The following is a 16,036-nucleotide window of genomic DNA, read 5'->3' on the forward strand; positions in this document are numbered from 1 at the left end:
TCCTCTGCCAGTAAAAATAAGACATTCTGCTCTCTCTCTCTCTCTCTCTCTCTCTCTCTCTCTCTCTGTCTCTCTCCCCCACCTCCCCATCCCCTCGCAGCAACACGAGTCGCTCTGCATCACAGTGGTCAGAGAGCTGCCAGAAGCCGCTGCCAACAGCTACACTCTGATTTGCCCTTTTTTTTCTTCTTCGCTGGTTAAGAACGAGATTTACTTTGCCCAAGAAAATTTATGTGGATAGGGGCCTGCCAGTGTGAGAGGAAATGTGTGTTCCTTGAGATAGGTTACTATGTACACACTGGAGCAGACCACTTGTTGCGTTTATTGTTGTTACGTTGGAAATTGGGAATTACATGGGCAGTAGAGTATCTGAGCTCGGCCACAGGTTTGAAAACAGAAAGGGCCAGTCCAAGAGAGCACTTTAAAAATGTACCAGCCAATATCATCCTTAGCACAGTTCAAAGTTATGGTTAAAGCAAATATACATATTGGCACGTGGGTATACATGGAGACAGACACACACACACACACACACACACACACACACACACACACACACACACACACACACACACACAAACTGAGGTGTGAGAACATTCAATTGACTCACAGTTATTCCCTAACCTCAAGCCCTAATAACCCTAATGATTAAATACACTATACTCTACAATAATAATTACCCTATTTTTAACCCAAGCCTAATTCTAACTCTAATCGTAAAATTGACCCTTGTCAAAATAATGACAATATTTACTAATTTTAAAGGATTTTACTTGTTGGTAAATTTGGATAGAAGGATAGAAGAACACATACAGTACATGTCATTATGGGCCTGGGTCTTTATTGTAAGGAGAAATCCGGACATCCGTTTATCGCTCTTGCCTTTAATCTTTACATAAGCTTAACCACCAATCCTATAATTAGTTCAGCACCATGTCTTTTAATGGCTGCAAATTTTACAGACTCTTACAACCAATGAGTAACTTTCCTATTAAAGATCTGAAAGCACTTACATACGTATCTGACAAGCTCCAGCCCAGAACACACTATAAAGTAAATCAGTACTGGCGAGCGGGCATGCATACGTATTTGACATCTGTCTTTGTGCTTGTGGTGGGTCACCGATATTGCGGTGGACTGACTTGAATGTAGTCAAGCGTGGATGTTCACTGACGTAATGGATACATCTGTATTTTAGGTCCAGTGTGAACATGTGGATCTCAGAGTGCACAGGGACGGCTGTCTCCATGCTCCTGAGTGGACCAGCTGAGAAAACACTCCTCGCTACGCGCTACGCAACACGATGCACTGCCATGATCCCATTCCCAAAAATGGAGTTCCACCGCTCATGCCCCACAGAAGAGGTGAATACGCAGTAGACCACTGGCCGATTTATGAGGAGTCATCAGCGGTAATACCGTTCATGGCACATAGAATTCACATCCAATTCCATTACACATGTAAGGTGGATGGCATGAGAAACAGAGTGTACTAGGGTTTGACCAGTATGGGTTTTTGAAAACCAATACCAATATTTTTATATTGAAGGTACCAATAGCCGATATAAGGTATTGTTATATTTGATCATTTTCATGCCAAAAAAATCACGGTTTCCCCCAGAATTTAATTCTTGACAGGATGGAAAAGCCTGTGAAACAACATTTAGACCTTCATGGGACACTAAAACCCTCCACTGAAATCCACACTAATGAAATTCTTTTAGGGCTAGCATGACCCACCCCCACCTATGCAATGGTAGAAGAAACTCTGGGATACATCACTGCCTTAAATGAAGATTTAACTGACAGAAAACATTATTGAGCAATTAAATGAATATATAAATGTGCAAAAAAGGCAGGTTTCATAGGATGTTTTGATGTAGCTGTGGTCAGGGAAGAACTGTATCCAGTATTTATACAAGCAAACTGATATATTGGTCTAACCTTAGAGTGTACACTGTCAACTCCAAAGATGACAGAATTAATGTGATACTTTATTGATCCCCGCAAGGAAATTCTCTTTCCACTTGAAATCAGAGGTCAGGGTCAGCTTAAGAAAAGCGCCCCTGGAGCTGGTAGGGATTCAGGACACTTCAGCAGGATATTTGCTGACAGGCTTGAACCTCCCTCTAACCACTAGGCTACCTCGTTGTCCTTTGCCATTTTTGTTGTGTTGAAATTGTTGTTGCAATCATCCCCAAGAGAGCTAGACATATCCTAATCACTACTAACATGGGTTCCTAGCTTTCATCCCATAATGCATTTCTTTTCCAAATGGCTGCGGTGACTTCTGGATGACCATGTCCCAGCTCATAAAGCACATGTGGTCACCCAGTGGTTTTAATAGCACGACAATGATGTTAACCATTATGCCATGGGCCTTATTACAAAAACCAGACACAATCCCAATTTAGCATTTATGAAATTTTCTGCCATGTTGTCGAAGACAGCATTTTCCATCACTATCATAAAGACGGAGAGCGCAGATGATTGCTGATTCATTATGAGTGATAATCACAGACCTTAGCCGCAAGGTAAGTGTACCGAAAACTGCCCTACATTGTCAGGTTCAAGTTTAGTGTCTTGTTCAACCAGGTATAATGAAATGATTACTTACATTAAGATTCCCCCAGACACAGTAAATAAAAACAATGGAGACATTAATATAGCAGCAACAAACAGACTCAACAATAAATTTCAATTATATGGTACACACTCAAGTAGAGTGTGTACCATATAAGGCTCAGTCCTTCCCGCAGCGACCCGGGTTCGAATCCAGTCCACGGTCATTTGCTGCATGTCCTCCCCTCTCTCTCTCCCATAGCTTCCTGTCTCTCTCTCACACTATCTCTGTCAATAAAGCATAAAATGCCTAAAATAAATCTTTAAAAAAAAAAAGAGTGCCACCATTACTGTGGGAAGTCTCAAGTAGTTTGTTTTTCACACGCCTCAGGTGATTTAGTCTAGTTAGGGGGGATTAGTGGCTAAATGAAGCTGATAAAGTAGAGGGGAGCAGGAGAGAGAGACAGATGCATCTCTGTGACTCATCCTTGTTGCCTCCTGACCCTACATGGACAGTAATTATGGCATTAACAGCCTAATTTTGAGCCTGAGATATCTTCCCCCCAGAAGACCAGTGATGTCATCCATCATACTTGGCACTTTCAGAAGTTATTAATGTATCATGACATCATTGCTGAGCCATTTTGCCTTTTCAGATCTCCTCGTCTGAGATCTACTGTAGTTTGATCAGGTGGGCAGTGTTTTTTGATGCTATTTGTTTGCCACACAATGAGCAAAAAATGGTAGCACTAAAAGACAGGAAAGTAAGACAGAAAAAGAATGGAGAAGCAAGGGGAGCCAGCACAATGCTGAGCACAACACATGTTTCCAGGAATTACATTCTCTCATGCTGTGATTGGAAATAAGGCAGACATTTGTTTAGCACAAAGAGTGTTAATTTGTCAGAGTGGTAATTAGAGGTAAGCAGACCTTGTTGCTAGCCATGCCAACTACAACACACAAGGGAAATGGTACACTCACACTGAGGAAATGATCCAGCTAGATTGGTGGAATTCCATAAAGGCCAAGGACATTTATCACTGGAGGTAGCAATAGCTGAACACAAGGGCAGTTTGATGCCAATACAAGAATGTGTGCAGCCAAAGCCATTAATTGCGTAGGCAGGGATTTGTGGCATAGGACAAGGGAGTCACTAACTTAAAAGGGTAAAGGGAAGGAAAAAATCTTGGGGCATATTCCACTTTGGCAGGTCCTCATCTTGGTAACATAAGAATGGTGGACCAGCGGAGGAAATATGCAGCGTTTTCAAGAAACTGGTGGTAAGCCTAACAATTGCTTTGCAAAAGGTTTGTGCTGGCAAGCTCTTTGTGTTTAGACTGAGATTCAAAAGCCATTGGATACTGCTCTTAGACACTGCGTGTCATCTGATGTGGTCGAATAGTTGTTGGTGAAAATGTTGTGTGTGATTATCTGACATTTGCTTGTGTTTTAAAGGGCATTTTGGGGGCATTTCAAAACAAAACCATATCTGTAGTTCTTTACAAAATTACTTTATCTAAGTCTCACTGATGTGGAACGGGGAGCAGCAACTCTTACCCAATTTTCAGCTTGTGACATCTCTTTTAGATAAGTGTTGGAAGGAAACAGATAAAGCTTTCCATGTGGCATGTTCTCTTACTGCCTCATTCCTTGCCCAGCTGCCAGAGACCTCGGTGTAATCGAGTGGTCCAAGGAGGAAGAGGGGGAGTAAATGGAGGAACTTCAGGGGAACGTAGAACATGCATGAAGGAAAATAGTCTTCCCAAATGACCATGATGACTGGGGGGACAGAGTGCGCACTAACCTGGGCGGGTGGCCAAGCCAAACAACCCAGGGGGGCAAGGGAGAAGCCACGGCCAGGCAAGGGGGAGTTCACATGAAGTATATGGAGGGTGGAGGGGACACGGCGAGACAGGGGCCATTACAGCACAGTAATGAGAATCTGAGAAGCCAGGAGGGAACCTGGGGCTTGTACGAATATTTCCTCTGAGGAGGGATTTAGGGTCTGGTTGCACAGCGATATGGAGCCACCTGCTTAATGGTGCTTAACATGCAGTGAAAAAACACAAACACGCACTCATATGTGCGCATACACATGTAGTATCTCTACTGCTTGCTTTCTCTCTCTCTCATACACACACTCACACACACTCACTCGGTGACCTCCTGGGTGCTGTGTTCTGTGCAACGGTATGTACTGCCAAGTCACACAGCTTGAGCAGCAGGGAGGTCCAGAAACCCAGGGGGAGATGGTACGTGACAGAGAGCAGGCTGTGTGTGTGTGTGTGTGTGTGTGTGTGTGTGTGTGTGTGTGTGTGTGTGTGTGTGTGTGTCTCAGGTTGAAGGAGGCAAAGTGGATACTTTGTGAATGTTCTCAGGAGGATATATGTGCGTGTGTGTGTGCATGAATGTATGCATGTGTACGGTGTGTGTCCGTGAGTACTGTCGAGGACTGTGCCCAAGTTTGTTTGCGTGGAAGGAAAGGGCAATGAACACAATGAGGGAGAGGGCAGAACATCTGATATCCATATGTTCATTTGGCTAAAACCATTTTAATCAAGTTTGTGGCTTTACGGGGCCTAAGTAGCTCACTGTAAGATACAGAGTACAACAAGAGGCACACAATGTTAGCTTCTCTCTCTTTGTTCATCCACAGAGGCAGGAGAACGAGGAGAGGAGAGGGCATATGAGCTGCATGCTGCATCGGTTGCTTGCTTGCTCCAAACTCTGAAAGTGATTTTCTCGCCGTATCTTGGAGGAAATGATTCATTAGGCCGTGGCCCAGTTGGGATCGCTCTTACATGGAATAAGAAGCAGCCGCTCACCCCAGGCTGGTACATTCAGAGTACGCACTGTGATGAGGGGCAAGGTGGTTAGGAGACAGATCGAAATGGCAAAGGAGGGAGGGCAAGAGGAGGAATGGAGGGCAGAGCTGGAGGAGAGGAAAACTGGAATGAAGGTGGGAGGGTGGGAGATGGAGGGACTGAGAAGGGGAAAGGGGAGCCTCTGTGGCTTTGAGTCAACAGTACAACAGCTCCCAGACAAGCTCCTCTTTCCTGGAACACCGCAGGACCACTCAGCACGGAAGAGAGTAATGCATTGTGCTAATGTTTCTGAGGTCATCTTGCACACAAACAGAGCTCTATCCATGCCTCACCGACCCAACTCCTTTTTGACATTAACAGATACAGCAGGCATGTAAGCAGGAAAAATAGCACAAAACTGATCTTTGTCCACTGGTTGATTATAAAACTAATATCCTACTCATATCCTAGCACTGCAACACTTGGGAAACTTGAGAAACAACAAAATACAGTTAAAATGAGTATCTTCTGGCTTGATTTAACATTGAATCAGGAGACACTTATTGCAATAATACTGTAATACAGCTTAAATGGCCCATCTTGTCTGTGTGTTTGATTGACACAGTGCTGATAGGAAATAAGGAGCATCTGACTTACTGCTATGTGGAATGCAGTGCTGTTTACACTAAAAAAAGAGGAGTATTATGTGTTAGAGATAAAATACACTCTTCCCTGAAAGGGTTAGAAGTGGGAGGAAAGAGTGAGAGTGAATAAGAAGATGAAGACAAGCAAAGATAAGAAAGGAAGGCTTAGATATTTTTCAGCCTTGTTACTCTCCCACTTACTTCAATAAAGTGCTGTGTGTGTATGTGTGTGTGTGTGTGTGTGTGAGAGAGAGAGAGAGAGAGAGAGAGACAGAGAGACAGAGAAACAGTGAATATGCATGAAAGAATAGCGCATAGTATATAACTGTGTATGTACTTTGTGTGTGTGCAGCAGTGACTGGGTGTCCATGCCTCCCCTGTGACCCTGCGCCTCAGTTGAAGCTTGTAAAAAAAGAGGCAAATTATGAATTAGATAAGTGTCAGTGAGCTATTGGTCTGGGAACACAGCAGAACCGTCCATCCACGCTACATCTGAGAATGTGACTTACTGGCCTCAACTTCTTCTATCATCTTGTAAAACCATAAGAGCCCAGTGTTTGCGTGTGTGTGTGTGTCTGTGAATGTGTGTTTCCAAGAAGTTCCATTGAGTTACCATGTTACTCATGCTAGTCGGGCCAGTTTTACGTATCTCAAAAGCCCTAGAATGTGTTCAATGGTTGGATTGCGGACGCCTTCTCTTCCTGTAGTCAGACCCAAGATGGTAATTTACGTGTTATCTGTCACAACAAGACAGTAAAATCACACTGCTGGATTGTAATTTATTGTCATCCCGTACCAAAGTGGTGCTTCGCAGTAATTCTACAGTACACAGCATAGCGCAAATACACAACTTGTTTTTACCGAAATGTCTGGGCTATGTATCAATATAAAAACGATATTATTGTTTATACATGATTTGTATGTGTCACACTGACTGCCTCGCCTGCAACAGGAAAGTGATCTGCTCTTGTCACTTGTATGGTGGCCAATTACTCCCGGTTCACGCTGTCAGAAAGTCCACAGTGCCTGATGTGAAGGGTGCAGGGCACAGAGCGCAGCAAGGGAAGCCCCTAAGACATATGGCCTTGATCAGAGCCAGTAGTACCATTACATCATTGTCACATAATTGACTCTCCTCTTCCTTTTTTGATTTTCCTCTTTCACATGATTGTACTGTAGAGCTTGCAAATCTGGTACAATATTGAGGACTACTATACATCTGGATATTCTGTTCGCAAGAGTTTGTTCCTAAGCGGATATTAAGCAGACAGTGGGGCTCTTCATCTCAAGGATCCAGTGATTTATTAATGGAAAATTAAGTTGGGGCCTTGAATGTGACCGCTTTATGTCAGCCTCCTTAGCTGGCGCACACTCACTCAGGATTTATCCGTCTTAATAAATCACAAACACTTACAGCCCTCACATAGGGTAGAGTTTATCACTAGATACACAAGTTAATATGGCTACACATGGTAGTTTGAAGTCACCAACCTTAAGAGGGCTTAGAGAAAGATCTGCATCCTCTTTGTTGATTTGCTGCCACAAAATGCTGTGCTAAAGCAGCTGCTCTTACACACGTCACATAATGCTGCAGAGCTGGCCTAAGTGGTCAGACATATTTCACTGTAAACCAGCGGAACTTCTCAGAGCTTCCTCTACAATGAGGGGCAACTGCCAGGACAGCTATTTTGCTGTCTTGCTGTTGTTATGTCTTTAACAAAGTCAAGCTGTCCCCTTTCCCTTGCCAAGCTTGTTGTCGTGGTTGTTTTTCTAAGCGCACCCATTCCTTATGCAGAGAAGCTGTGATGCTACACTGAACAGATTACCTCTGCCAGACTTGTTCATAAACAACAACCACATGCTGCAACATATAATAAAAAACATGATAATAACCAAAGGCCTGATGGGAATCATGATGTGACTCAGCCCTAACGGTATTCTGCATCCATGTTGTCATTCCTCTCTCTCTGTCCAATTATCCATCTCTTTCTGGCTATTTATCCATCTCCCTATATGCTTTCTGAGATACTGACATGTAATGGCGGATAAGCCAATGATCCTCTTTAGTTTAGGACTTTCCAAGGCGCTGTGATAACATAGTATTTTCACATCAGCACACTCCTATCAACTAATCACATTACTATTTAGTGGTAGAATATTTTATGTCTTGAACGAAGGCCTCGGGCTTGAACTTCTTCTCTAACAAGGCCAAGCTCAATGAATGTTAATTAGAGCATAACTAAATTAATCCAAATACTCACAGTACTGCTTCCAGCCTAACCACTCTATTAAAACCAAAACTCTTTGTAGAAAGTCAGTCTTCAAATGAGGGTATATTTAATTTAATATGCACTAAAATTTAATCTTAGCTGCATTAACTGTTCTGCATAAACCTTCAAGGTAATAAATGAAATTGTAATGGTTACCTGCATCATTATCACGTGACCTACATTTATTTTGATTTCAACCACTTGCAGCGTAGGATCATCAGACAAACGTTGGCTTGTGGTAAGATATGGCCATAAACAGTTTTATGATCTGGTAAAGAAACTCCACTCATTCTCCTTAGGAGGGGAAATAAAACTTAATGAATGAGCTGAAAGTGGTGGCCAGGCCGTGGGCTTTAAAAGGATAGTTCAGATTTTTAGAAAGCCTATCTAATTTACCAAGAACTGAGAGTCCTTTCAGTCCATCCAAAACCTACCACCGCCAGAGTTTTAGAGTTTCAGATACTGGAGGCAGAAATTCAGCAGAAATTAGACTGAATGCCATGTCTCTGAAAAATATTATTCAAGTCATTCTATTTAGTTAACCATGTTGTGAAACAGTAGACAAGTTGTATGGCAGGTGCTGCAGCTGGTTTTTCAGAGTCGTGGTGTCAGACCCATAGTTTTGCACTAGCAGTGCTAACAAATACTTTCGATACCTCATAAACTGAAACACTGGTCCTGGTGCTTTTTGGATGAACTGAAAGGACTCACAGTTCATGATAACTCCCATTTAACAAAGGGGATATTTGTTGTCTCCCTGCGTCATGTTGTTTCGCCATTTTTATTAGTCCAATCGTTCCCATTGATGTGGCCCACAGGGATACATTCCTTGAGCAAAAATAATAAAGCTCTGAACTGAGCTGATGAGAGAGACGACGCAGTGTATGAGGACGTCGGGTCAAATTTGAGATGACATTGTTGTTAATCATTGAGAGAACGTCTCCCTTTCCAGTATCTACAGCCACAGAAACTTGAGAAAGAATTTCTCAACGAAATGTTAACCTGGTAACAGAACTTGTAATGTTTCACAGCGAGGCACAACTGTGAGGTGTTGTGTAATTCCCAAACCACAAGTATCAGCTATCGGGGAGAGCAGTGCGAATAATAAGTAGGATGTGAGAAGAGGTGAAGTGAGGTGAGGCGAGGTGAGGTGAGGTGAGGTAGAGAGGATAGAGGAGAGAAGGAAAAGCGAAGGAAAGGAGAATTCCACCTTGCTAAGGCTGCTGGGCGATATCTGCAGCATGTGGACACTTTATATAAGCCGCTGGGCGTAATTTGGAAAATACCCAAAGAGAAAGGAGGTCAAGGATATATCTCCTTGCAGGGGAAGGGACTGCGAAGCTAGTCGGAGGGGAACTACACAGATGCACGCTCTGTGACACACACACACACACACTAGGTCTGAACACATGCACAATCTCTTACTCACTCTCTCCTCCAGCCTCTGTGAGAAAAAGCAAGTCTCAAGAAGAAATAGATGTTCTTCGCCTGGTTCCACAGTGCAGTAATTCATCACAATTAAGGGGATGTAAACCTATACGGTGAGTAAACCCAACACCCAATCTATCAGCACACGGCCGGAGACCTGCCTGTTGTCTCTGCTCTCCCACAGTTTAAATCTGTCTGCTCCATATTCAAATATCATTCCAACACACACTTATAGTAAATCACCATATACACACGGCTGCCTATTGTATAATTCATCCAGGCCCCATTCGGCGATTTACACAGATTGCTTTAGCAGTAATACAGTTATCCCCGGTCTTCACCCACTCATATTCACAGCAAATACATCCCTCTGCCATATATTTCATAGGAAGCTCAATGGTTTGTGTGGGATGTATGAAATACTACTGAACCCCCTCCTTATAATATGTGTTAGGATGCAGACAGTGGGATTTGAATTGTGTTTTCAATAATGATTATTTCCATCCCAAGTGGCGCGTGTTAAATAGGTTGTCCTCTCCGGTATACAGTAACATAATTGACTGCTTTTCATTCAGCATCTGGGTGCAATTTTTTTATTCATAAAGAAACAACGCACGTTTTCTGAATCCCCATTTTTTGTGGGGGAATTTTTGTTCTGAGAAACAGGTTCACTCCTGAACGCCTTCCAGGATCAGTTCCAGTAGGTGTTGCAGTAATAATGATGGCTCCTATTTGAATAATTATATCATGATATATGGACAATTGCGCTGTAATTACTTTTTGTTTGTTTCTGTGCCTGTTTCGAAGGGGTTGCACGGTAAGGCCAGTTATCAATTCTCATGGTATTTACAGTTTTCCAGCTGTGGATGGGCCAACAGAGTTGAATGAATTTATATGAAAAACTGGAAAAAAAAACATTTACATGTTTAACTCAATGCTGTTTTATCTTGTGAGGTCCAGATGATCCTTTTCTAAGATATACCAGTGGATCATCGGACAGCAGAGTGGAAGTGTTCCTGCCACAGGCCAACGCCCCTCAGCTGCCCCCCACAGTGAGAAGGTGAAGGAGAAGACCTCATCAAAACTTCAAACCACTTCCTGTGGTCCACCAGGGATGTGCTCCGCTGTCACCCCGGGTCACAGAGAAGGTGACCTTGGACTCCAATAACCAGCAGCAGATGAGCCGGCGCAGGAAGTCGCTGCGGGAGTACAGGAAGTGGCCCGGGTAGGAACATGTTTGGAGAGAGTGTTCTTTGGCAAGAGAGGGGGTCCCTGGTTTGTTTTTGGGGCCTCGGTGACAACCCTGCTGCTTTCCTGTTTTCTTTCCTGAGGCAGGTCTCAGATCCACTTGGACAGATAAAACACAAGAAAAGACACATTCTACAGGAACACCCTTTCCTTTTTCACACCAGGGATGATTTAGATGCCATATAATTAATTTTATAGTCTACTGAAAGCCAAAACACTCATTTATCAACCAACCAGTCGATATACTCACTCAGGGAAGGTAATGTGGTAAAGTTTTTGTCACATTAAAAATATGCATAAATGTCTGGTGAATGCCAAAGATCTGATCCAATAAATCTTCTCCCTTTTCCAGACAAAATAAGCCTGTGGGTGACAGTGATTTTGCAAGCCAGTAGGTGGCAATCTTCTCAGCAATCCTCAACAAGCACCTGTGTCCCTCTGAATGGATGGGCAACAGATTATGGGCTCTAGATAATTTCATGACACCACACATGATGCTGTCAGGATAGGCCCGTTAAATGTCAGAACTGTATCAGTGTGATGCATCTACTGCATGGAAAAGAAACCCATAATAAAATCTTACAAACTTTTTTTTTTTATATGCCAAACCACATCAAATTCTCTGGCGAGTGTTATGTGTCCAAGATTGATTGTGGTGTGGGTCATATCTGAATGAGCTGTTGTTTGCTCAGATTCATGTCTGCCCACCCTCACAATATCAAGCTGTGATGAGGCTTTAAATTACCCTTCCCACCGAGCAGGACATGCAAAGCCAAACTGAATGTCCGTCAGCCCCCTTTGGCATCAATAGGACATTACATTCATATTGCTGATTTTATCAGTCCCCACCATTGTTGTTTGGCTTTGGTTGATGTCTTTCATTTCCCTCCCAGTCACAAGACTGATCCAAATTTGTTATTGCGGCACTGAAGAGGAAATTAATAAATCTCTGAAAAGGAAATTAGAGTTCCAGACAGTATAAGTTCAATGGAATATGACACATATCCTTTCTTAGTAAATGTGATATATTATATAAAGAGGATCCAAATTGTCTATTTCAAAAGTAGTATAATTGTGGACAGATTGAGCAAATACTGAATACTGTTCATACAGTATAGGAAAAGACTCAATGCCTTAGCTATTACTTTATTGTCATCAAATTTATAAACTTTAAAGTAGCTCTTAGCAGATTGCTTCACATCCATGTTGGCTAAAAACACTGGACAACATCTATAGTTTCCCAGACACAATCATCGGAGAAGCCTGAGCTGTACTGGGGAGATTTGCACAGATTGGGACAGGCATGAATAATTCATCACTATTTCATCAACCAGGAAATGTAGTAAATGTTAAGCTGGTTAATTAATATGAATGAAAACTATGTCAATGGACTCTGCAATAAAAACATTTTCCTCTGCCACGTGCGCATTAGCCTGTATTTTCTATGTAAACAAACCATTGATCACATCAATTGAGCAAGATTCTGTAGTGAGCAGCCAGCTATGTTGACAGATGCTGAGAGAAGCGCTGTGATTGGTCCGTCGCGGTGGGTGTTTCCGCATTCCGCAAAGAGCTGTCAGCAGAAGCGCAAGTTGGAGAGGGGACTGTCGCGTCTCTGAAGAAACGTCCTCAGTCAAACCCAGGGGGATCGCCATCCAACGCCAGGCAGGAAGGATGCCCTACATGCTCATCAGTACGCAGATCCGACTGGTTTGTATCCCGCATCTATAAACGGCTTGTGTAATGCTTTTAGGGAAGGCGCGCTCGAGTTTGACACTGAGGGATTTAATTATTTGGCTGCGCAACACTTGTGCGTACTACTAATCAATCAAGGTCGCCGGTTTCAAATTATACCATTATGCAATGGCATGTAATATTCTGCATGCTGGAAACAACAAACAGCCAAGGCTACAAACGGAGCAAGCAGCGTGCGTATATGGTTGTTTTTAGCCATGGTGTCCTAAATGAAAACCACATGTAGCCTAGTTGTCGGCCTGTTGTTGTGCGCATGTTCATTTTGTCTGCGACTCAAGCAACCTAATTATGTATTCTGTGAGCATTGGATAATCTATTTGTAGGTTGTCTAGTTATTATAATATTATGCAATATGCACCTGCCAGCGCAGCAGGTCTAGTCAGTGATATCGTTACACAACAGGCAGTAGATCATGTTTCTCTCTAATTTGAACTTTCAGCGGTGAAAATGTTTCATTTCAATTATTATGCCTAATTGCTCTCTTGCAGGAGACTGGTCCAACGAATGTAGGAGATGAGTACTCTGATCCAGTTGTCATGAATTACTTGGGAGCAAGGAAAACGACCATGCTGGGAAACAATTTGTGAGTATTGGAAATTGAGTCAGTTCATGTGGGGGTGGGCATGAAGGAGGTGTGTGGCAGGTAAATACCCAGATAAGAGCAACACCTGGGTGATAGAAAGTAAACTGGCAGCTGGTGGTTTATTTCTTGGCATAGTTTAGCTCCACTTAATACATTAAAGAGCATTTCTATCCTGATGTCAGTGTTCATTTTTAGGATGATGTCCCCCATCATTGAATGATTTGATGAGTATGAAAATGATCTATGTGTCTTCTTGACTACCATCTCAGTCACCAGATCTCATCTCAAATGAACACTTATAGGAGACACTCCCCAAAACACCTTTTCCCGTCAGAGAATAATAAACTCTAAAGGCATCGCTCCGATACAGAGACACTTGTAGAATCTACTCCAAGCTCACATGGGGCACATTTCCGTATTTAAACACTTAACATTGGTGTTTCCTTCATTTTGGCAGTTGCTCTTACATATTGACGACAGAGCTGAGCTCAGGGCAGATGGAGGAAAAATTCAGTTGTGGTTGAGGAAGGCTGCTGCTTTGCAGATTTGGAGTAAACCATTCAAGCTGATGGAATACAGATCAGGGAAGTGTTGTCATTGGCAATCTGATTCAAATGCTGCTGGGAAATGAACCAAGGTGTGGAAGGAAGTGAACAAGCACCAGAACAATTAACAGCATTCTACTTTCCAAGCAAAGTTTACTGAAAGAGAGCGAAAATCCCACATCTGTGGAAAGTAGAATTACTTTGTGTTTATGCTCATTTAGTTCTGAGTACCATGTGGATGATCCACCTCGCCTGGTGCTGGACAAGCTGGAGAAGCTCGGCTTCCGCGTGATGACGATGACGGGGGTGGGACAGACGCTGGTGTGGTGCCTCCACAAGGAGACTGAGTGATCGGTCCTGGAGCCAGTTACATGTCTCCAGTGTGTTTCCCTGACAAGAGAGAGGTACTGGGATGAGAGAGAGATATCTATCAATAGCTCTAGTTGCAACATCGCTCTCTCATCAGAGTGAATCAACCCAGTGCTTAAACCTTGACTGTATCTAAATACTTCTATCAACCTTTGAAAAGGGTGGATGGATTGTGCTCATGAACTTTTGTTACTTTGGTTCTCTTCTACACTATCTTCTGTGTTGACTGTTACAAAACCAGCCCTTTCTCAAATGATAATTAGGTTAATTTCTAAGGACAAGAATGTCCCACACATGAGGTTACAGATTAGGTTCTATAGGTTATAGGTCACAGATTGCAGGGGATTACTGAAGTGTGTAAAAAAGAGATTTCAGAGATTTTCTAAGGCCTTTTGCCTGTGTTGTTTCCCATTCACTACTTGTACTACTACTAAGAGTCATGTGTACAGGGAGCGAAAACCAGTTCCAAAGTTTGTGTAATTTGTCAGTAGGTTTTGTTTAAAGGCAAATATCTACCTTCTGCCCATACAAGGCCTCGCCAAATTCTCCCTTCGTCCTGTCAAAGTAAATATAACATTATGCTACATAGGGTTTTTACCTCAGTACTGTGCAAAGCTGTTTTTGTAAGTGTATTACATGCATGTGATTAAATATGTGAATCGCTTGTGTAATGACTTATTAATAAAAGAAAATCTATTTGTAATCCTGTCAAGATTTACTGCAGACACTAAGGAACAGATATAGATGAATAGAATCCTCCTAATCCAATAAACACAGACACATCACAGATATACACATAAAGTCAGTCAAACACGGCCTCAGGATATTGCCTTCTCTCCCATGTGAAGCTCATGTGTGCGAGCCTTCAGTCTGAGCCCTCGCAGCTCTGTGGCGCCTTATAGGGATGCTCCACTCAAAGGGATGTTTGCATACCCCGCGATGATGCAGGCGCTGCAGGCACGCAGAGCAGAGGAGTGTGCCTGTGAGAGCCAGCCACGCTGGGTGGTTTCATTACAGCCCCGTTTACAGCCCCAGGTCTGCCAGCGCGTGTCTGGGGCCAGCCTGGATCACTAACCCGCAAACCAGACCCGTAGCCAGCCAGCCAGCTCACAGCCAAAGCCTTGCCAGGCCTGCTGCCTCACACATGGCTTAGCCTCCACCTCCATCCAAAGATCAAAAGGTCTCGGTGGTTCCCAGCACTGCGATTGTGGAGGTTCCAGGTATTGCTGGCATCCACCAGCATGACAGCTCTCATGCGGAGAATGTGAGGAAGACGAGGAGGAAGAAGATACTGCGAAGAGTCCAAGGCTGTGCCGTAGTTGTCAATTGGAGGGACCATACATACATACAGGCATCTCCTCCCATCTTGGTTTGCATGCAGCACAAGCCACTGTGGGCTCAGGGCAGGGTTGGTGGTGAATGTGTTTCCTGTAATTGTATTTCCTCTGTTGTCATTTGGACAGAGTTTGTGTGTTTCAGGGCTTTTTTTTCACATTGCCGGGATATGAAAAAGGCTATGCATAAACAAAACCATGTGACGAGGGGATTTTGCAGGAGGAGAGGAGCAGATGTCTCCCACCACACCACACCGCGCCGCGCCGCTCCACAGCTGGACATTGTATAACAGGGCCGCGGCGAGGCGGCACAGGAGTGGCGGGGAGATGGATGACTGGGTTGGATGTTGCGAAGCAGCCATGAGGCTCCTAAATAACACAATGACAGGAGGAAGCGCCGCCGCATAGGCCCACAAATAGAGACACACCATTACGCCATAGTCCCCCAGGGGACAGGGAAATAATTCTATTTGGACGGTTAGATGTTCTACAGGC

At 43.4% G+C, this 16,036-nt stretch overlaps 1 protein-coding gene across 1 annotated transcript; it reads left to right on the forward strand.

The window, feature by feature from the left end:
- Positions 1-12,538: 12,538 nt before the first annotated feature.
- Positions 12,539-14,895, forward strand: gchfr (GTP cyclohydrolase I feedback regulator). The gene is made up of 3 exons (XM_071521731.1): positions 12,539-12,665; positions 13,199-13,293; positions 14,060-14,895. The coding sequence occupies exons 1-3, from the start codon at positions 12,630-12,632 to the stop codon at positions 14,187-14,189; spliced, it is 261 nt and encodes an 86-aa protein (XP_071377832.1). The 5' UTR covers positions 12,539-12,629; the 3' UTR covers positions 14,190-14,895.
- Positions 14,896-16,036: the final 1,141 nt, after the last annotated feature.

Source organism: Centroberyx affinis, unplaced genomic scaffold (assembly GCF_046629955.1).
Source record: "Centroberyx affinis isolate AG114_WGS23_722 - 3 ecotype Tasmania unplaced genomic scaffold, CSIRO-AGI_Caff_v1 ptg000915l_1, whole genome shotgun sequence".
NCBI lineage: Eukaryota > Metazoa > Chordata > Actinopteri > Beryciformes > Berycidae > Centroberyx > Centroberyx affinis.

What these genes read in the sequence shown, in the direction of transcription:
- gchfr (XM_071521731.1), top strand. Translation starts at nt 12,630, where the DNA reads ATGCCCTACATGCTCATCAGTACGCAGATCCGACTG. An exon ending in TCAGTACGCAGATCCGACTG is followed by an intron (nt 12,666 to 13,198) that starts GTTTGTATCCCG and finishes GCTCTCTTGCAG; the next exon opens with GAGACTGGTCCAACGAATGT. An exon ending in ACCATGCTGGGAAACAATTT is followed by an intron (nt 13,294 to 14,059) that starts GTGAGTATTGGA and finishes ATGCTCATTTAG; the next exon opens with TTCTGAGTACCATGTGGATG.